This window comes from Prionailurus viverrinus, chromosome C2, assembly GCF_022837055.1.
Source record: "Prionailurus viverrinus isolate Anna chromosome C2, UM_Priviv_1.0, whole genome shotgun sequence".
In the NCBI taxonomy this organism is placed as follows: domain Eukaryota; kingdom Metazoa; phylum Chordata; class Mammalia; order Carnivora; family Felidae; genus Prionailurus; species Prionailurus viverrinus.
The window spans coordinates 5,869,533-5,892,861 of record NC_062569.1 but is presented as its reverse complement, the minus strand read 5'-3'; the positions used below and the strand labels follow the sequence as shown (position 1 = coordinate 5,892,861).

Below are 23,329 nucleotides of genomic sequence, written 5' to 3'. Positions count from 1 at the left end.
GAGGAGTTGAGATGGCAATGGTTTCCCTCATGTCTGGGCTTCCTTCGGTCCAAGAAGCAGCTGCTTGAGATTACAGGGCAAGGCATTGCCAGAAGAGTTTGCAGATCTGGATCCCGTGCCTAAAATAGTATGGCTCAGAAGGTGAGTGCACTTGATTTATTTGAGGAAGAAATGGCATCGACAGAAATCTAGGAAAGGGTTCAGGGATAAACATAATAGTTAATAAAGCCTCCTCAATCTGGAGACACATTCATCTGGGACAAGTAGCACGTGATCAGGGACTGAAATGGGCACTTTTTCCTACATTCTGATTAACGAGGCCTGAGACCCAGAACCTGCTAGATGGGCGTTCGCTAGGTAATGGAGACATGTCCTCAGCTCACAACTGCAGACTGCCTATCTGTGGAATATTCCAAGAGAAATATGAGGAGATGGAGGTAAGCGGCAGGAGAGTATGACACAGCCCTAAAGTTATGTCCTATCTATTGTGTCTCTCCTTTGCATATGCTATTCCCTCTGCCAAGAATGTTGTTCCTGCTCTGCTCCTTGAGTAACACTTCCCTGCCTCCCAAGGCCCAGATATCAGGGGACCTCCTTTTCTGAGTTTAGTATTCCTGCTATGTGCTCCCTTGGCCTTTGGACTGATTAATCTGGAAACAGCAATTGCAGGGTGAGAAGGGAGAGGTGGCACAAACGTCCCCGAATCGGTCTGCAAACTGATTTAACACATCCTGGCTCTAGCAGATTCGGCTGCACCCTCAGATGAGACCGTCCCATATGCTGCATGGGGCCCCTGCTTCTCACCTGGTTTCTCCTTCCTACCCAGAAAAGCTTGATATGCCAAGACCATTTCCCTTTCCAGTACTGAAACACATTTTTCTTCTTTCCTAACTTCATTCAACTTTAAAGTCTCTTTTTGCCTTTTGGTTATATATATTTTCTTTTTTTAGTGTTTGTTTTATTTTTGAAAGAGAGACAGAGTGTGAGCGGGGGTCGGGGAGGGGCAGAGAGAGAGAGGGAGACACAGAATCCAAAGCAGGCTCCAGGCTCCGAGCTCTGAGCTCCAAGCTGTCAGCACAGAGCCCGACAGGGGGCTCGAATTCACGAACCGTGAGATGGTGACCTGAGCTGAAGTCGGACGCTTAACCGACTGACCCACCCAGGCGCCCCTACAAACATATTTTCTTCAACGGTGAGGTCCTGATAGATCATGAGGCACCGCTCTAGTGGCTAAGACCAGAAACCAGGAGGCAAGGTTGCTTGCACCTCTCCAAAGGCAGTGCAGGCCTTCCACAGGGCAAGACTGTCTGAACCTCAACCACTTTTCCTCGTTTCTGAGAACAGAGGCTGATTCAGATTTACATTGCTTTATGACTTATTGTTATATACGAGCCACCTCTGCAGCCTTCTTGTTGGTGCTAAGTCGGTTTAAAAGTTCCAGATGCAGGAACTAGCACTGGCTAGCACTAGCACTGGCTGTTGTCAGCAGGACCTCACTCAAAATCATGTAAATATCCAAGCCAGAGAATGCACACTGGCAGCGCAGGCGTCCATGCTGGAGGCAAACCTGGTTGGTTGTTGTTTCCACTGTTGTTTGGTTTTGCTTGTACAGGGAAGACTCTCACAATGGGCTAAAAAGAATAATAATTATAGGCTTAAAGAAACGTTGCAAAAATAAAGAATTCCTGTTATACCCTTCAACTAGATTCCCCAAATGTTTGCTTTTTATCCCCCCATATTATTATCATTTGAACCACGTGAGAATTAGTTGCAGACTTACCCCTAAACACTTCAGTGGATATTTCCTAAAAAAACAAGCACAGTCTCTTACATAACCATGCACCATTCCCAAAGCAGAAAATCAACATTGACACAGTATTATTATCTGATCTGTAGGCCTTCCTCACTTTTTACCAGTTGACCTGTTCCACCATTTATAGCAAAAGAGAAAATTTATTTTTTCTGGTCCAGGAGCCACTCTAGGATCATGTTGTCATGTTTCTATTATTTCCTTTAATCTGGAACAGTTCCCTGGTCTTTCTTTGTCTTTCATGATTTTGTCAGTTTTGTGGAGTACAGGCCAGTTATCTTGTGGAAAATCCCTTACTAGGGGTTTGCCTGTTGTTTCCTGATGATCAGATGTGGGCTATGCATTTTTGGCAGGAATACTCCAGAAGTATCGTTTCCTTACCGGTGTGTCATGTGAAGGGGCCCACCATGTTGCTTTGTGGCATTGGTATCATTCACTTCGATCTCTCGGTTAGGACAGCATCCCTAGGGGTTTGTCCGCTGCAAATTTTGTCCCTTTGTATTTTCCCCTTTCTAAATAAAAAGCATTTTGTGGGGAGGTACTTTGAGATCATGTAAATATCCACATTCCCGCCAAATATTCACCCTCTGTTTCTATCATCTGTTGATTCTTGCCTGAATCAGTTACTGCCATCCAATTTTCCTGGTTTGGAAAAAGTGGGAATTAGTTTAAGTTGTCTTTTGTGTGTGTTTGACATCTTCCCATTATTCTTTGGGCCCTTCTTTAATTTCTTTTCTGTCTTTTTTTTTTTTAATGTTTATTTTTCAGAGACAGAGAAAGACAGAGCACGAGTGGGGGAGGGGCAGAGAGAGAGGGAGGCACAGAACCCAAAGCAGGCTCCAGGCTCCGAGCTGTCAGCACAGAGCCCGATGTGGGGCTCGAACCAACGAACCATGAGATCATGACCTGAGCTGAAGTCAAATGCTTAACCCACTGAGCCACCCAGGCACCCCTCATTTATACCTTTATTTTCGACTTGATGTAGAGGCAAATAACTCCATTTCAGTTTACAGAGATCTTCCTCGTATCTTTCTTTTTTTAGCTGCACTGCATAGGAGTATCTTAAGGATACATTCCTGAATAACTGTGTAAAAGGGTAAACACACATATAGTTTTGTTAGGAATTGCCAATTTCCTCCCAGGAAGGTTGTCTCAATTTGCATTTCCACCAGCAATGTATGAAAGTGCCTCTTTCCCCACAGCCACAACAATAGAATGTGTTGTCATATTTCAAATTTTTGCCAGTCTGCTGGGAGAGAAATGGTATCGCAGCATAGTTTAAATTTGTATTTCTCTTATAATGTGAGCTGAACATATTTTCATATGTTTAAGGCCCATTTAAATATCTCTATATATTTTAGTGAACTGTCTATTCATGTCTTTTGCCCATTTTTTTCCCTATATATTTTGTTAAATCTCACCTCCTCCATGTTTTAGAGCTCTTTCTATATTAAGGATATTGGCCCTTATCTGCAACATAGATTGCAAATATTTTCTCCCGTTTTATCATTTGACTTTGCTTACGGTGTTTTTTTGCCAAGAGGAAATTTTTTAGTTTTATGTGGTCAAATTTATCAATCTGTTCTTTATTGCCACCAGATTTTGAGGCGTAGTTAGAAAGCCTTTCCCTACACCTAGATTATGCAAGAATCCATCCACATTTTCTTCTAGTACTTGTATGGTTTCATCTTTTACAGTTAGATCTCTGATCCATTTGGAGTTTATTCTCCTGTGGGGTGTGAGATAAAGATGTAGTTTTTCCTTTGTTCCATGGCTACCCTGTGGTCCCAATGCCATCTGTTAAAAGGTCGATCTTTGCCCTAGTGACTTGAAATCTCAGCTTTATTGTATAAAAATTTTCCATATGTATTCAGGTTGATTTTTTAGGCTGTTAATTCTGTTCTGCCGGACACTCTATTCATGCACCAATATCACACTGTTTTAATTACAAGGCTCTAAAGGATGTTATAATGTCCAGTAGGGCTAGTCCCTGAGCCCTTATTAAAGTTTTTTTTTTTCCTGAAGTATTTTTCTAGACATTTATTCTTCCATATAAATTTTAGTATCGGCTTGTGTAGCACCACTAAAAAATGATTTGTCCCCAAAATGTTCCTAAATTTTGAATTAGTTCCCAGTGTTTAAAATGGGGGAAAATATATGGACTTCTGGTTTCTCTCGAAAACTGGGATGGTTTATCAGCATGGCCTTCTCTTTGCCCGCCACCTAATGGTGTAGAGCAGAGCCATAGCTGCGGCCTTCACAGAGGCCTGCGGTCCCCGGGGCTACACAGGGCCCACCCCTCCCTCTGACCTCTCACCTATGACCTTCACACATAGAAGTTCCTTGTGTGGCCTGTGAGTTGGTGACACAGGCTTTAAATGACCACGAATGTTATATTCCATGACTGCCTTTGTCATCTGTTTCTCTGTGTGACGATTTTTTTGTTCACTGCTGTATTTCCAGGGCCTAAGAAGAGAGCTTGGGGCATTGCTGGCACTTGGTAAATATTTGTTCAATGAATGGATTTTTATAGATGGGAAACAAGAAATGACCAAAATGTGTTCTCTCTTCAGGAGACCACTGAAAACCAGCACATATGGGTGGGTAAGTTGGTACAACCCTTACTGAAATTTGGCAATATTTCTCAAAATTACAAATGTCCAGATCAGTAGTGCTCACACTTTTACTTATTTCATTTTATTTTATTTTATTTATTTAATTTTAGAGAGAGAGCACGAGTAGGGAAGGAGCAGAGGGAGAGAGAGAATCTTAAGCAGGCTCCATGCCCAGCACGGAGTTCGACATGGGGCTCAGTCTCACAATGGAGAGTTCATGACCTGAGACGAAATCAAGGGCTGGACCCTTAACTGACTGAGCCACCCAGGCACCCTTCACGGTTTTACTTCTGACATTTGCCTCGCATGTGTTTGCACATACGCAACATGATGACATAAAGGGTTATTTATTGCAGTAATAATGAAGACGGGAAAGAAATTACATTTTCTTCAAAGGGGGCTGATTACATAAATTATGGCTTATCTATACATTAAAACAATGAAACACCATACAGGTAATGAAAAGAATAAGAATACTTTCTACAAGGGGTGCCTGAGTGGCTCAGTCGGTTGAGCGTACGACTTCGGCTCGGGTCATGATCTCACTGTTCGTGAGTTCGAGCCCCGCGTCGGACTCTGTGCTGACAGCTCAGAGCCTAGAGCCTGCTTCGGATTCTGTGTCTCCCTCTCTCTCTGCCCCTCCCCTGCTCATGCTCTGTCTCTCTCTGTCTCAAAAATAAATAAAGACATTTTAACAAAATTAAAAAAAAAAAAAGAATACTTTCTACTGAGAGGGGAGAATAGGTAGAGCAGGCTGCCTTTTGTTTATAAAGGGAAAAAGCAAAGGTCCATATTTATACCTGCTTGTAAGTATGTAAGGAAAACGTGAATGCACTCAGAAGGAATAAATAATATGGTTGGTCAGGGGGTGGAGGAAGTATGGTAAAGAAAAGGAGCAAATGGGGGTTGGGTGGGAGGGAAACTCCTCTCTCCTTCCATGACCCTGAGGAGTAGGTTTTAAACCAAGTACTTCTATATGCATACATAATGTATGCACACACACACACACACACACACACACACACACGTGTGTGAAAACAGCTATTAAACTAAAAACATAGCAGAGGAAGCCATCAGACCCCTGGAGACCACAACTATTCCGTCAGGACTCTCTGTAGGGACAGCCATGCGATAGGGCCACTCACCGGAATTTCATCCACTCTTGCTAAAAGATGATATATTGCACATGTTAATTCAATTTGGACAGAAAAGGCAATGAGATATGTTTCCGGTCCTACTATCATGCATCCAGAAACTCCCAGAGAGCACTTTACAAATTGACAGTCAATAAACCATTTCACCCAGTGGAGAAACAGAGCAAAACCCAAGATGGAATGCTGATATTCATGCCACAGAGGACGCTCCTCCCCCAAATACTCCATGATAAAAGAGTGAAATATTATAGCTAGTGAACTTAGGAATTTAGCAAAGAAAGAATTTATGGAGTAACTATAGTTCTAGAATGATCGAAGTCTGTATCTTCTAAAATATTAAAATGCAAATTCAGGAAATCTGCAGAGAATAACACAGACCTTATATATTATATAGGGTTTGGCACATGGCATATGATCAATGTGAAGTGAATAAAAAAAAAAAAAGGAAATGTATTAAGCTGAGTGCTATTACTCAAACAAATTAAATTAAATAGATGAATCTGTATCTCTCATAGCATTTATCAAAATATTTTAAATTGGGGAGCCCAGAGAATAATTAGAACTAATACTGTGGCAGATAATATTTTTGATGTATGTATGTCTCAATAACTTGCCTTTTGCCCCTTTTTGATTTATAGTTAAATTTTTTTTCTGGGAGTGCCAGCTTCTTTGGAGTTATTAGCTTCTTTTAAAAATAATTCTCAAATAGCAAGCTATTCTGTCTCCCATCCTTGTAGGCATCAAACAACAAGCAAATTTTAACATTCTCGGTGGGCAAAATACTGGTGTTTTGAATCAGTGTGCTACAGCTCAAGGTCATGTATTCAAAGTAGAAGAATATTAACTTTCAAAAAACTTTAGCACAAACCACCTGGGAATAATGATACTTGTGTGCAATGAAAAGAAGTTTTAGCACATGCGCACAGACCCGGAAAAGAATCTCCATGAAACAATGTAAGGTGTTTAGAATCAGATTATGCCTCTGTTACTTTTCTGAGACAGGTTTCCAATGATTTTCCTAGTAACTGAGATGACATTATAGAGAAAATGTTGCCAAGAGCCACCCGTTGACTTGGTTGTGGCATTTCCTCCATTGTTACAAAGGTGAAGAGTGAATCTCCACCATGCTATAGCTTTGCAGGAGGAGTGGGGGAAATGTGTTACAAAACCGCACAGAGAATGGCCCCACTTCAGTAAGGATCGAGTTCCCCGCGTCATCCTAATTTTCCCTTTCTCTACTGTCCGGCAACTTGAAATGAATGCCTATGTTAAAAATTGCCTTTATATTAACATTAACAACTCAGGCAACAACAGAGGTTGGCGAGGATGCGGAGAAAGAGGATGTCTTTTGCACTGCTGGTGGGAATGCAAACTCGTGCAGACACTCTGGAAAACAGTACGGAGGTTCCTCAAAAAACTAAAAATAGAACTACCCTAAGACCCAGCAGTTGCACTACTAGGTATTTATCCAAGGGATCCAGGTGTGCTGTTTCGAAGGGACACATGCACCCCAGTGTTTATAGCAGCACTATCCACAATAGCCAAAGTGTGGAAAGAGCCCAAATGTCCATCGATGGATGAACGGATAAAGAAGATGTGGTATATATATACAATAGAGCATTACTCAGCGATCAGAATGAAATCTTGCCATTTGCAACTATGTGGATGGAACTGGAGGGTATTATATGCTAAGTGAAATTAGTCAGAGGAAGACAAATATCATGACTTCACTCAAATGAGGACTTTCGGAGACAAAACAGATGAACATAAGGGAGGGGAAGCAAAAATAATATAAAAACGGAGGGGGACAAAACCTAAGAGACTCTTAAATACAGAGAACAAACAGAGGGTTGCTGGGGAGTTGTGGAGGGGGAGGGGCTAAATGGGCATCAAGGAATCTACTCCTGAAATCATTGTTGCGCTATATGCTAACTAACTTGGATGTAAATTAAAAAAAATAAAATTAATATGCAAAAAAATTGCCTTTATAAGTTTACGGTTGAAGGGGTTTTTTTTTGTTCTTTTAAAAGCTGCTTGATTTCTTTTCCCATTATTCCCACTAATTGCATAACTTAATTTCTTTTTTCATGTTGCCCCTCAGCACTACTTTACTGACGTTTTAGGAAGTTAAATGTTCTGCTACCATAAATACCAAAAATATCCGTAAGTCTCTGAAGCAGTCGTGAGAAAGGCAGTCCTGACTTGTCCTGACCAGCAGGGGGCCAGCCGGGAGCCAGATTATTTGATTTTCACCCAGTTAATTCAGACTTTTGAGGGTGAGCTGTGCCTCAAAAAAGCTTCCCTGGAAGCTTCCAAATAGGCAGAAGCTTCCTTCCAGCCACCTGCTAGCAGTGTGCCTTCTTCCCGTGCCTCACTACAAACCTGTATCTCTTGGCTCCTCCTGTCTGGACACTGGGCTCTGCACAGGTTCCTGAATAATCTAAGTTTGCACCTGCCACTGGACCTTTGCACATGCCGTTCCCTCTGCCTGGAATGCTTTCCCCTCCTTTTCCACCTGGTTATTTCTCCTTCTCAATCATTTCTTCCTTAGGGAAGACTTCTCTGCTACCAGAACAGGAAAACCCTTTTGTTTTATGTTATGAGTAACACCCTTTTTTGATATGATTATCTGTATGATCATCTATATGGTTATTGTGAGTAACCATAGTTATACAGCCTTCTCGTAGTTTGCCAAGGGGTGGGGTGTTAGCCTGGGAGACCCCGGGCTATTTCTATACCCAAACTCACAAGAAACTTCTAGGCTGATACTGTATGTTTTACAGTGGGAGCTGTGACAATCGGTAGTTTCTTCAGCGACCATGAAAGTGGGGAGCAGGGGTTGAGGCTAGATGCATCTGTTTCCCTTTTCTGTTCAACTTTCGTTTTCCCTGAAGTTAAGAATCGTCTCTCTTTATTTTCCCTTTTACTTAGTTTTCTCTGTACTGCTCACGAATTCATCCCCGAACTTTGCTCAGCCTGTTTATATCTCCCTTCCTGATGACCAAACACGTTAGGTGTCCTTCAGCACTGATTTCTTGAGGAAGCCACATCTCCAGAGCCTCCTGACTTGTTCAGCGTGGCTGGCCTCACTCTGTCGTCCACTGCTGGTGGGAATGCGGAACGGTGCAGACACTTGGGAAGAGTTCAGCAGTTCCCTACAAAATTGTACACACCCTTACCATACGATCCTGCAATTGCGCTCCGGGGCATTTCCTCAAATGAGCTGAAAACTTAAGTCCACGCAAACACCTGCACCCAGATATCTGAGCAACTCTATTCAAAACGGCTACAACTCGCGAGCAACCGAGATGTCTTTCGGTAGATGAATGCATATATAAACTGTGCTGCATCCAGAACAATGAAATATTATTCAGTGCTAAAAGCAAATGAGCTACCGAGCCATGAAAAGACGCGGAGGAAACATCAATGCTTTTCACCAAGTGAGAGAAGCCAGCCTGAAAAGACCACATCCTGTATGCTTCCAGCCATGTGACATTCTGGAAAAGGCAAAGCTCGAAAACTTTCAGGAAAAAAAAAAAAAAAGCAGAAGGAAATATCCACAACCTCAGGTGAGGTGAAGAGTCCTTAGACTATGACACCAAAAACATGATCCATAAAGGAAATAATAAATGGATAAATTACAGACTGGGAGAAAATATTTCCAAACCACATATGTAACAAAGGACTACTATCTAAAATGTATAAAGAACTGCCCAAACTCTGCAGCAACATGTGACACAGTCCAATTCAAAAATGGGCAAAAGAGGGGCGCCTGGGTGATTCAGTCGGGTGGGTGCCTGACTTCGACTCAGGTCACGATCTCATGGTTCGTGAGTTCGAGCCCCGCGTCGGGCTCCGTGCTGACAGCTCAGAGCCTGGAGCCTGCTTCGGATTCTGGGTCTCCCTCGCTCTCTGCCCGCTCCCCGCCCCCCCCCCCCCCGCCACCAAAAGTAAAGAAACATCAAAAATTATTTAAAAATGGGCAAAAGACATGGAGAGAGGTTTCACCAAAGAGGATATATGGGGCGCCTGGCATCACTACCTGTTAGGGAAATGCAAATAAAAGCCACAGTGAGATACTGCACCTGTTAGCCAGCTAACATAAACAATGGTGGTAATACCAAATACTGGAGAGAATGTAGAGAAACTGCATCTTTCCTACGCGGCTATGGGAATGTACGAGGAAACAACTGCTGGAAGCTAATTTGGCAGTTTCTTATAAAACTACATATACTCTTAGCATCCAATTGAGTAATTACACTTTTAGGCATTTATCACAGAGAAATGAAAACTTACGTGCCACAAAACCCCAAATACAAATGTCGCGCTACATCATTATTTGTCATAGTCCCAAACTGGAAACAACCCGCGTGCTCTTTAGCGGGTGAAGGGTCAAATAAGCCACGGTATGCCCATACCACCCACAATTACTGAAATAAAGAGCTACAAACTACTGATATATGTAAACAACTTGGATGGATCTCAAGGGAATGACCCTAAATGAAAAATAGCTAATCTTGAGGGTTAGGTTATCTTTTTTATTTTTTTAAACAAAATTAAAAGACGTTCAGGGGCACCTGGGTGGCTCAGTCAGTTAAGCATCTGACTTCAGCTCAGGTCATGATCTCACGGTCTGTGGGTTCGAGCCCCGCGTCGGGCTCTGTGCTGACAGCTCAGAGCCTGGAGCCCGCTTCGGATTCTGTGACTCCCTCTCTCTCTGCCCCTCCCCTACTCACTCTCTCTCTCTCTCTCTCTCTCTCTCTCAACATACATCAAAAATTTTTTTTTAAATGAGGGAAGCGGGGCGCCTGGGTGGCTCAGTCGGTTAAGTGTCCGACTTCGGCTCGGGTCATGATCTCACGGTCCGTGAGCTCAAGCCCTGTGTCAGGCTCTGTGCTGACAGCTCAGAGCCTGGAGCCCGCTTCGGATTCTGTGACTCCCTCTCTCTCTGCCCCTCCTCTGCTCATGCTCATGCTCTCTCAAAAATGAATAAACGTTAAAAAATTAAAAAAAAAAAAAGAAGTTCAAACATTTTTGTTTCTCTGATCCTGGTCAGCTAAGTCATCCCCAATCTGCACAATGTTTGCCAAAGTCAAATTTGTCTACACGGTGTCAACAGAATATTTGCAAACACCTGCCAACAGACTGTTTTCCACTTCAGCCTTTGGAAACTATTCCAGTTTTTGGAATATCTCAGTTTTCTCTGAGATATGGGTAGAGCTTGGTCCAGTTAAATAAATAAGTAAATAAGTAAATAAATAAAATAAAAGCCTACTGAAACCATATAATGTGTCCATAGGCTAGTACCAGAAAACAAGTGTCTCCACTGTGGAAAGTAACTGCCAAATGTGAAATTGGGAATCTCCCTTTTCCCACTCTCCCCACATGGCTGAAGAAGGTTTTCCACACATGGACATTTGTATGGGAGACACATATGTGAAGTGAGTGTTTCTTCAGAGGAAAGAAAAAGGAACAGTTTCTGTGAATAGAAACAAATCTGCCTAGAATGTACAAGTGGAAAGAAAGAAGAAGGCTATGCACGCTGTGATTCCATTGAGAAAACATCTTCTAGAAGATGTGGAGACAGATTAATGGTTGTCAGGGGTAAGGGACGGCTGGGGAGGGGTAGCATGAAGGAGTCCTTTTGTGGTGATTAATCTTCGCAAAACATTTTTAATTGAGTTAAAATTGACATATAACATTATATCAGTTTCAGGCGTACAAAATAATGTGGTGATTAATCTTGATTGTGGTAGTGGTTATGTGTGTCTCTATGGCTGATCAAATTGCTGAAACCTACAGATCTCTCTCTCTCACACACACACACACACACACACACACACACACGTGCATGTAGATAAAAAGGGATGAAATCCGAATATGATCTGTAGATCGTATCAGCATACATTTCTCTTTTTTGATATTGTATGTATTATAGTTATGCTAGATGTTACCACTGGGGAAAGCTGGGTGAAGGGTACACAGGACTTCTTTGTACTATTTTTCAACTGCCTGAGTCTATCATTATTTCCCCCAAAAGTTAAAAAAAAAAACAACAACCCCAATGACTCGACAAAATAATTGAAGCAAACACGACACCATGGTGGTAGATGTCCAGGCATTTGTTGTAATCATGTTTGCACTTTCCTGAAATATTTCCCAGAATTAAGACAAATGGCATAGGGAAGATATTTCTTTTTTTCTTTTGTAGCAGTGGATTAAAAAATACCAACGAGTTGCCCACAACCTTCTTATGAGTCAACAGGATGGCAATGCTGCAAATTAAACGTGGAAAAATTCTAGTTACTGAATTTAGTTCTATACTGGCAACTCAGAGCAAGGAGGGAAAGTTGAGGGGTGGCTTCATTACAGGGTGGCAGTTTCTTCTATGTCAGAGATGGTGCAGGATGTGGAAATTGTCATAAAAATAGTCTTAGGAACTGGAGATTTCTTTGTGCAGGAAAGAGAAATTTTGTAGGTTATACAGCAGCTCTTTTCATATGCTTTGAGTGCTGTCATGGAGACAAAATAGAACTTTTTTTTTTTTTTTAAGGGAGGCTTAGGACAGATGGTGGGGAGGGTTGGGGAGGCAGTGGGAAGAACAGAAAAATAGACCAATGGGATAGAATAGAGACCCGGGAATGAACTCTCACACATATGATCAAATGATTTGTGACGAGGATGCCAAGACAATTCAATGGAGGGGAAAGACAGTCTTTTCAACAAATGGGCCTGGGACAACTGGATATCCACAGGCAAAGAATGAAGGTGGACCCATACCTCACAGCACATACCCAAATTAATTCAAAATGGAGGAAGGACCTAAAGCAATGAAACTCTTAGAAGAGGCGCACCTGGGTGGCTCAGTCGGTTAAGCGTCTGACTTCAGTTCAGGTAATGATCTCATGGTTCTTGAGTTCAAGTCCCACGTCAGGATCTGTGCTGACAGCTCAGAGCCTGGAGCCTGCTTTGGATTCTGTGTCACCCTCTCTCTCTGCCCTTCCCCTGCTTGCACTCTGTCTCTCTCCCTCAAAAATAAGTAAACATTAAAAAAAAACTCTTAAAAGAAAACACAGGACAAAAGTGTCTCAACATTGCATTTGGCAATGATTTCTTGAACACAACACTAAAGGGACAGGTAACAAAAGAAAAAATAGACAATTTGGACTCTATTAACATTGGACTCTACAAAAACTTAAACATTTTGTGCTTCAAAAGACATTGTCCACAGAGTAAAAAGGAAAGCCACAGAACGGAAAAAAATATTTGCAAATCACATATCTGATAAGCAGTTTATACCCGGAATAAATAGAGAACTCAGCAACAACAACAACAACAACAACAAACAACCCAATTCAAAAATGGGCAAAGAGTTTGAGTGGGCATTATTCCACAGAAGATATACAAATGGCCAACAAGCACATGAAAAGGCGTTCCACGTTACAAATTGTTAGGGAAACGTTAAGTCAAACCTACAATGAGATACTGCCATATACGCATTAGGATGGCTACTGTGAAAAAACAAACGAACAACAAAACCCAGAAAACAAGTGTTGGTGAGGATGTGGACAAATTGGAACCCCCGTGCATGTTTGGGAGCATAAATGGTGCGGCGGTATGGAAAACAATATGGTGGTTCCTCAAATACTTAAAAATAGAATTAACCATATCATCTAGCAATCCCATTTCTGAGTATACACCCACAAGAATTGAGGGCAGGGTCTTGAAGAGGTATTTGTGCACCCATGTTCACAGCAGCATTCCTCACAGTAGTCAAAAGGTGGAAGCAACCTAAGTGCTCTGTTGGCCAGTGAATGGATGAGCCAAATGTGGGATGTATATACAATGGAATATTATTCAGCTTTAAGAAGAAAGAAAACTCTGCAATATGCTACCACATAGATGGGCCTTGACGACATTATGCTAAGTGAAATACGCCAGTCACCAAAAGACAAACGCTGTAGGATTCTACTTACATGAGGTACTTAGAAGAGTCAAAATCATAGAAACAGGAAATAGAAGGGTGGTTGGCAGGGGTTGGGGAGAGGGGAGAATGGGACTTGCTTAATAGGTAGAGAGTTTCACTTTAACAAAATGAAAAGAGTTATGGGGATGAATGGTGGTGGTGCCTGTACAACAACATGAATGTGCTTAATACCATTAAAAATGGTTAAGATGGGGGGCGCCTGGTGGGGCGCAGTCGGTTGAGCATCCGACTTCAGCCAGGTCACGATCTCGCGGTCCATGAGTTCGAGCCCCGCATCAGGCTCTGGGCTGATGGCTCAGAGCCTGGAGCCTGTTTCCGATTCTGTGTCTCCTTCTCTCTCTGCCCCTCCCCCGTTCATGCTCTGTCTCTCTCTGTCCCAAAAATAAATAAACGTTGAAAAAAAAATTAAAAATGGTTAAGATGGTAAAATATATATTATGTGTATTTCATGATTATTTTTTTTAAAGCAAAAAAAAGGAGGCTTGGGATAGATGGCTGTGAGGGCTGGGGAAAAAGAGGGAGCTCGCAAGGTTCAGGGAGCGCTGACCAGTTGGGTGGGGAAATCACGCGAACGTTCCATCAAATGGAGTGTTTAACAGAAGCTGGAAGAATGTAATTTCAGGACTGCTGAGGAGAAAACTTCCATAATGAGTGATGTCCAGAATAGGTAACAGTTTGAAGATTCAAATTCTAGAGGTAACTGATATGGGCCAGAGCTTGCTGCTAATGAGTGGGTAGACAAAGCCATAATGACACCATATGCAAGTATCTATAATTCAGCCAGAATCATTCAACCAGATGTTCCTGAATCCCCTCTTTGGGGACGGTCATGAGTATATGCAGCTGCATTATTCCCTGTGTCCATCTGCCCTGGGGGTCCTAGGTGAACTTATTTTCTTTCTAAGTTCCCTTAGGCAAGGTTCTGGGACGTGGTGGGGTAGTGGTAGTTTGGCGGGCAGGGGCGGGGTACTGCCCCACCAATAACCAGGGCTCTCTTCTGCAAGTCCCCTGTCTCTCAGGGCCCCGGTGGGTATGGTCCTCTGCTCCTTTTCTCTCCTGCTGGGTGTTGGCCCATGATCTGCTTAAATCAATAGCTCATCTTCTCAAACACATCCCTACACTGTACATTCCACACGTCATCTGTCAACAGTTTTGGACATGGCAATGAGAGCATCTTAGATATTTGATATTACAAATATCCTGGGGAAGTCTTACATGGAGAGTCCATGGATGGTCATCATTCCTCAGAAGAGCCTGGGCAATAGTCTGTCTTTCTGTTGTGTAAGGAGTCACTAAATGTTATAATGATGAATGTATAGCATCTTAGAGCTATCTCTTGTCCTGAAAATACAGGATCCCTCAAGAAAGCTATTCACTACTATTCACTGTCGTTGGAGTTTGCAGTTTCTGTTGTTATTCTCATGTTGCAAGCCCCCAGGCTAAGGAGCTAACCTTGCAGGGACTAGGGAGGGAACAGTGGGATCTGAGTTTTTCGTCATTGAGTACGAACCCTCATGCACCATTGGTGAGGATGCAAATTGGTACAACCACTGTGGAAAGCAGTATGGAGGTTCCTCAGTAAATTAAAAATAAGATTACCCTGTGAACCAGTACTTTCACCACTGGGTATTTACCCAGAGAAAACGAAAACACTAACTGGAAAAGCTACACGCATGCCTATGCTCATTGCAGCGTTATTTACAATAGCAAATACAGGGAAACAATCCAAGCATTCATCCATGATGAGTTACCAAGAAGAGGTGATATATACAGATATAGATATAATGGAATATCACTCAGCCATAAAAAAGAATGAGATTCTGCCATTTGCAACAACATGGATGGACCTAGAGAGTATGATGCTGGTGATACCAATCAGACAGAGAAAGACATATACTTTATGATTTCACTTACCTGTAGAATCTAAAAACAAAACAAATCGACAAACAACAGACTCTTAAATACAGAGAACAAACTGGCGGTTGCCAGAGGGGAAGTAGATGGGGGAAGTGGTGCTGAAACAGACAAAAGGGATTAAGAGGTACAAACTTCTAGTTACAAACTAAAGAAATCAGGGAAATGAGGGGCACCTGGATGGCTCAGTCAGTTAAGTATCTGGCTCTTGATTTGGGGTCGGGTCTTAATTATGAGAACCATAATCTAATGGTTCTTGAGATTGGGCCCCATGTTGGGCTCTGTGCGGAGCCTCTGGGATTTTTCTCTCTGCCCCTTCCCCGCCCCCATGTGCGTGCGCTCTCTAAAAATAAATAAATAGTGTGGAGGTTCCTCAAAAAATTAAAAATAGACCTACCCTATGACCCAGCAGTAGCACTGCTAGGAATTTACCCAAGGGATACGGGAGTGCTGAGGCACGGGGGCACTTGTACCCCAATGTTTATAGCAGCACTTTCAACAATAGCCAAATGATGGAAAGGGCCTAAATGTCCACCAACTGATGAATGGGCAAAGAAGTTGTGGTTTATATATACAATGGAATACTACTTGGCAATGAGAAAGAATGAAATCCAGACATTTGTAGCAACGTGGATGGAACTGGAGAGTGTTATGCTAAGTGAAATAAGTCAGGCAGAGAAAGACAGATACCATATGCTTTCGCACATATGTGGATCCTGGGAAACTTAACAGAAGACTATGGGGGAGGGGAAGAAAAAAATGGTTAGAGAGGGAGGGAGCCAAAACATAAGAGACTCCTAAAAACTGAGAACAAACTGAGGGTTTATGGGGGGTGGGAGGGAGGGGTGGGTGGGTGATGGGTATTGAGGAGGGCACCTGTTGGGATGAGCACTGGGTGTTGTATGGAAACCAATTTGACAATAAATTTCATAATGAAAAAAAAATATAAAAATAAATAAACTTAAAAAAATAATACTATGTACATTTCCAAGGACATGTACTCCATTCACTAGACTTGGTGCCTCGGGAAGAGGGGGAAACGTAAGTGGGGACGGAGCCGGGTGGATAAAGGAGAAAAATGACACAGAACGAGAAAAGGCTTTGCGTGGACGTGAATTTGATTAACCAACTCTGTGTACCTGAGATTCCCACCCTGACCCCAAATAAAGCCTTTCCCTTTGCTTACATCCAGCCCTACACACTTAGGGTTTAGGACACTTACATTCTGAGTATCTTGCACGTGGTGGGTGTGGCGACGTAGTTACCGTCAACATGCGCACTCCTCTTAGACCTCAACAATCCACTCCCCATCCTCCTTTGCGGGCCGGTGGATTTTTATGACAAGTTTCTGGTTAGTGTTGTATGGCACTTCTGGCAAGGCTAGTGAGAAGGGAGGAGGCACGTGGCATTTTATCCTCCACGCCCACTGTCGGCCTGGAATATTGTCATGGTGGTTGGTTCCTTGGTAGCCATCTGGAAGCGGGAAACAACTTTAAGGATGTAAACCACATGCCTCGAAAGATAGGAGCTGATGTGCTGATGATCCACGAAGCCGCTATATGAGATCTTGATGACTCATACCTCGTCTTCTCTTAAGTGAGAGAGGAACACACTTCTATCGTGCTTAAAACGTTGTCACTTGGGATTTTTTCTATTCTATGGAGCCAGAGAGTCTCCTAACTGATAAGGTGGGTTCTGAATAGATGTCGATTTGGAGATAATTTCACTTATCTTAATCTGTCATTTCTTAGAAGAAAGGTTTCCTGGAAATACTTTCAAAACGCCCCCTGCTTTTTCATCTGTTTGGCGAGTAGTTGTACCTTTGATGAGATTTGTTTTAATTTTTAGGATCTTTTTCAATTATGGAAGAGTCACATCAAATAAAGTATAAAATGATCTGGGTCCGACTTTGAGGCAAAGCAGGGCTTTGGTAGCAAGCCCAGGGCTTTGGTAGCAAGCCCAGATGGCACAGCTTCAGATTTCAGTACGGAGTCAGAGATACCTTGTTAAACACACTTCAGTTGGACGTGTACGTAGAATGAATGGACGTGATCTCAGGGTCAGGCGCCTTTGCTGATGGATAGCTGCCAACTGGTTTCATAGCGTAGGCGGAGCTCTAAGTAAGTACTTACATTAATTCGATTACCAAGCACAGTAACCTGATGAGCAGACAGTCTATAAGGACCAGACGTAATCTGGCAGACTGAAAAACTCCTGATCGAAGGGGGCCTGACATTGCTAACTGGTGATTTTCTTCCCCTTAGTGTTGTGTCTTTTGATTCCTTTGAGTTTGTCCAGACCTCTTCCTGGCTTAAGGAAACAGGTTGGGTAACCTTAGAGAAATGTATTTAATTAGTCTTAGTGATGGCGGGAGTTCTTGTTAAGCCAGGAAGTATCTGGAATTAGAAAGCTTGAAATTACTCACTGGACCATTGTCCTCAGAGTCAGACTCATCAGTGCTCTTTGCTGCAAACAAAGCTCTTCCTTTCTGGACTTGCAATTTGAGATCTCTTTTGGCTTAGCAATTCATATTCTCCCAGATGTGATTTTATTTAAAAAATAATTTGCATATGCCTCATTGTTGCAAAAGAAATACATGCTAAAAAATGCCTGGAACTACACTAAACCTCAGGCAAGGAAAAACAAAACAAAAAACAAAGCTAAAACACTGACATTCCCATCTACCTAAAGGTAACCATTTTTAATCCCTTGGCGTGTATCTTCTCATACCCTTCTTCTATACTGTGTGGTGTGTTTGTGCATGAATTTTAACTACGGGGCACTGTAATAACTTTTAATAAGTATAAAGCCAGTAATGAATGAGATAGAAAACAAAACCCAGTAGGTTTGATTGGTATGGCCAAAGGCTTATTCTTGAAAGCACTGGCAAAATAGATCTTTGTTGGTCTCATCCAGGGAAAAAAGAGAAACACACAGAAGTGAACAGCATTTGAGATAAGAACAGGGATGTAACTAGACAGATGGAGATTACAAATGTAAGAGAACACGATGTTTGTAAACGTGTAAGGATGCTACCAGAAAGCTTCTGGGGAAATGCTTGGTGACTAGTGGAAGCAGTCTACTAACAACAAGGAATTCACTCCATTTAATTTGGGCACGTTTGTCTTCAGATCAAAGTCCCAGGTGTGGCCCTGGGCAGGTGGGTGACGCACAGAGAAAGTGGTGACTACGGAATGGAGGCCAAGGGTCGGGGACAGTTCGGCCACATGGAGGGGGTTGTTCATGCACGATTAGATAGACCTGCACGTGCTCTTTAACGCTCGTGACGTATTACATTCAAACCGCATCTTCAACACCCTAAAAAGGTTCAAGTTCTTCACCAGCAAAGAAATTACAGACCAAACTCCTGAATCATTTGCAGCCATTTTTTATTCCAAACATGTATTTTTGTAAACCTGCATTCCCCTAACAGTGCAAGTGAATTAGAAGTGACTGCATAAACTTTAATACACTTTTAATGACTTTGGGAGGAGGAACACCCCTCCCACCAAAATTCCTCAACGTAAATGTACATGGATGCATCAGTCAAGTTCTGGAAGTGAAGTTAGCGTGGGTGTCTGCCATGCAATTAATCACTCTTAAAGCTTTTAAACTCACTCTGCCCGTCACGCCGTGCACATTAGGAAAAACAACAACAACAACAACAACAAAGTCTGAAATCTAGACCATTGTGCTATAAAGCATTGCACCATGTGGGAAATTTGCTCATTATCCCAATGTGCTGAAAATCGGAAGACATTCTAGTAGGCTCATCTTGGCCCTGGTGGCATCCGTATCTTCCCTTCAGCCATTCTTTGTTTCAGAAAATATTATCCGCTGTGTGTACCACTGCTCCACATAGCAGAACGACACATTGCTTAGACCCCTGTACGTCGGAGCACTTCTGAAATGACACTCACTTTCTGCCTTTTGTCTGCTGAAGGGCCATTTCCCCGACATAACAATCCTTTGCAGTGCCTCTACATTCCCGGAAGTCTGGGTCAGGTGCATGTGGGTTTCACCAGATGCACATTTCATATGTAACCTATGTGTAACTGCATTCCCTGGCCATACTGTCTTTTCCAAGAATAAAAGTAGCGGAACAGCCTTTAAAAAAAGGACTCTGCTAGGGTTTTAACAGGTAGCCCACAGCACATGTATCACTTGGGGGATCTACTATACTTTTGCATTGAAAACAGGTCCCAGATATTCCTGGGAGGCCTGCTGGTTTTCTGTTTGTTCTTAACTCCCTTGCCTTTGGCTCAAAGATGGTAGGCTATGCGTGACTTGGTGAAAGACGACTTTCTAGTGGATTTTCTACAACATTCACCAGACGTGAGAATACTCCTGGTGATGCTGATGCTGGTACCAGCTGACTGAGAGGGCGGATTCCTGACGTGTGCCTGTCAGTCAGCGTCAAGCCAATGGACCCGCTCCCTTCTTCTAGTATCTCCTTATTCCTAAACCTTGTGGTCTTTTCTTGGGAACAGGTCTAGGACTCACTCTGGGGATGTCCCCAACTCATGAGTCCCATATCAACGGAGCATAAGTCAACCATTCTTGAAAAGCAGGCATTATTTTCAATTTTTCCAAAGGTCCTTTTTCATATTTAAAAAGTGTCTCAATCTTCCCGTCAGTTAAAACCATACTGAATACATAACTAAAAGCCGAAGCAGATTGAACTAATGCTGTGTAAGAGGATATCTGATAGGACTCCACAGTGAACCCACAGAAGCAGGAGGGTTCGAAACCGGAATGCACTGTGGACTTTCAAAAGAATATTCTGGAGAAGTTGTACAGATGCCATTCACCCTGCCTGCTTCCCCTGAGAGCCTATTGAGAGGGCTCACGGTGGGCTGGGCTTCTTTATCACCGTGTCAAGCAGCTAACTTCCTGCTGTCGCCCCACCTGCTACTCAGCACCATCAGACGTGCAGAGGCACCGTCCTTCTCCAGACAGATTCCTGGAGTGGCTGCCTTATGAAGTCTCAGTGATCTCCTGAGCGTATGACTGCCCATGTGGGTCTGCCGTTCAGAATCGACCAGGGGCAAACAGATCCTGGCTCCGAGACCGTCCACAGGAACAGGAGGAGTCATCCTCTACGTGGCCACCAGTGCGTCTGCACCCCTCGTAAGGGAGCTGGTTACAGGCTGTAAATGCGTTTGTCCAAAGCCGCTGAGGGAGCTGACCCAGGCCTACCGCCTAACAATCTTCAGTGGCTTATTAAAGGACGGCATGATACTACGAGCAAAAGTCCACTGAGGGAAAGCCGCACGTGGGGTCTCATAGAGGAGACTCTCCGTCCGCCTCTGGCGGGAGGGTTTGGCTCTCCGGGCAGAATGTGCTGCGGAGTTCTCTGGGGAAGCCCCAGCACTTAACGCAGCTCCTGATGCACAGCTTAAAAGTGTCCTTTAAGCGAGTGACCAAGACCCCCTCAAAACTGCCCTCACTACTTTTGATACAACTCACAGGGGAACTCTGACAACTGGTGTCTTTGACTGCATCTGCCCGGTAGCTACCTCTGCCTCCGTCCCTGTCAGAAGCAACATCTCCGCCTTCATTCTAAGATCAGCCTAGTTCATGCCATTGACCCTCTGGCCTTGTCATCTATTCCCAGATTCACCAGGAAGGGACACATGATACGTTCATTGTCTTTCTGCATCAGAGTCAAATGCATAATAAGAAACGAAAAGACGCTTCTGTTCCACGCCAGGTTCACAACTGTCCGGCATCCTCATGATTTTGCCTAAACTTTGCTATCTTTCCAAGTATTAGCCAAGTATGTGCGTGGAAAAGCCTGTCTCCTCTGGAGTTCTGCGTCTTTGCAACGATGTTCACAGACCCCCCAACATGTTAGCTTCCAGTAGACAAGGCCCTACAAGAAAGATCCCCCGTCTTGTTTCTTCTTTCGGTCCCACTTGCTAACATCTTTTATGCTCCTGGGGCTCCAGCGGGCTGTAATAAGCCATTAAGGACTCTTTGTCAGACCCTGTTCTCAGCCGCGTGTTTTTTCTCTCATCAGAAGGTTTGTGGCGACCGCGCCCAGGGCTGCGGCCAGTTACTGAGTGTACCCTGTGGTCCAGGCGCTGTGCTGGGCACACTACACGCGTCATCTCATTGCCCTTCTAGAAAATCACATTGCACTCAAAACCAGGCGGCACAGCGCGGCTGATGATAAACACCAACCGGCAAACAGGGAGACTGGAACCGAGGGCAGCAACTCGGCATTCCGGCGCGCAGTGGGCAGGGAAGTGCCAGCGCTGCGCCCAGGTCCCAATGCATTCTTTTTCACATCATCTCTGGATGCCTCCCCGGGCTGGGGGTGCATTTGCAGCTCGCGTGCAGAGGACTGCCTCTGGGCTGTCGGAGCCGTTCTGCCAGCCGGAACTGAGAGTGGGAAATTTATAGCTCCCCTGCACCCAAGAATCTGAAAGATCAGCTCCCTTGCCCCGGGTTGGGGCGACTCTGGGACACAACTTACCCTCCAGAGCTCCCTGCAGGATCAGGCTGAAGCTACCCTCCTCGGGATGTCCTCTGAAATGGCACCCTTGCCTGGCTTCCTCCCCTTCCCTGTCCTGCTTCCCTCACCCCCTTACTGCCGTCTCCTACGGGCAGAACACCACCTTATTCGGTTACTTGCAGGCAAATCTTTGTACTGGAGTCTGCTTTCGGGGAACCTCCCTTAAGACGCTGTTTTAAAAACTAAGGACAGGTTGAATGGTCATCTCTGGGAAGGAATCTGCAACGGCCATCAGCTGGGGCAGCAAGAGTGGGAGGGGAAGTGGAGACCTCTGACCTCAAATTACCACGAAAAGGCAACACATCACAGCATTCTGACACAAGTCTTTGCTTGGTGGGCACTGATTTAGTCCTCGTGGCGAGCGGACTCGGATGCATGACATCCAGGATGAGATGCCTTGCTGAGGTTTGCCAGGTGACCCAATGGTCTTGCTCCAAGCTCTCGTCCATTAATCCAAGTGCAAGGACAGTGTGATGTCCGTATAGGTGATGCCGAGCAGACTTGTGGTAGGGGCAGGTTTTTCCATCCAAAGTCCTGTTGGAAGCCTTCCGATGGAACATATGTGTGAAACCGCTTAGAGTCCTTTAGCACATTATTTCAAACGACTCCAGGCAACAAAGATTCGAATTGTCTTAGGGGTCTGACCTCAGCCAGTATACGTGTGGTGCCGCCTGCTTCGTGGCTCACACGAGGTCTCCTCAGATTATGTTATGTGCACGTCTCTTTTTAACAGCAAGTCCCAAAGTACGATCAGATTTGTATGAATGCACACGTACTTCCAAGATTTCAGCCCGGAGATCAGTGCTTGAGTGAATTATATAACTATTTAATAGAAATAATAAAACATCGATACAAATATAAAGACATAATCAGTATATAAAAGGCTTATATTTATAAAAATACTTTTAGGTAACAGTTTTCCCCTGAGGGTTGACCACGCACGTTGCATCCATAAATATCGTTCACCTCTGTAGCTTGCTTTCCCAAGTTTGGAGTTCACCTTTAAGAAGAAACAGGTGGGGCTCCAGTCATGTGACCTGGCCAGAGCGGCTGCCTCAGGGTGGCTCCTGGGCTTGACAAAAAAACGAGGAAGAGAACAGCATCAGTGGGGCCTCCGAAAAATCTGGAGAAGATTCTTTCTTCCAAATATGGAAGATACAAAGATCAAGGACGACAGGCGGCCGATTGGGTCACGTGACTGGTGTGGCAGGTCACTGGTTTTTCTGGACCCAGTCCCAACTGTCTTCGTTCTCTTTCCGGTTTTTCTCGGCTTCAATAATTTCTTTGTACCTTCGGCGAAAGAAGCCCATCTAAAAGGCAGAGAGGAGA

General features: G+C 43.7%; 1 protein-coding gene across 5 annotated transcripts in view; it reads right to left on the bottom strand.

Annotated features, from left to right (window-relative positions):
* The window catches only part of ITGA9 (integrin subunit alpha 9), a 368,133-nt gene that overhangs the window by 5,915 nt on the left and 338,889 nt on the right, over positions 1-23,329 (bottom strand). For 2 of the 5 annotated variants that reach the window (XR_007155622.1, XM_047875113.1), the window contains one exon: positions 18,853-23,310. The exons of 1 other annotated variant lie outside the window; for it this stretch is intronic. Coding sequence is in view for 2 of the 4 variants with exons in the window: in XM_047875113.1 (XP_047731069.1) it covers positions 23,212-23,310 (99 nt within the window). In the remaining 2 variants the exon portion in view is untranslated. Of the gene's footprint in view, positions 1-1,368; positions 1,632-18,852; positions 23,311-23,329 lie in introns of those variants that run through there. 2 more of the 5 variants (XM_047875112.1, XR_007155623.1) reach the window with 2 other exon arrangements.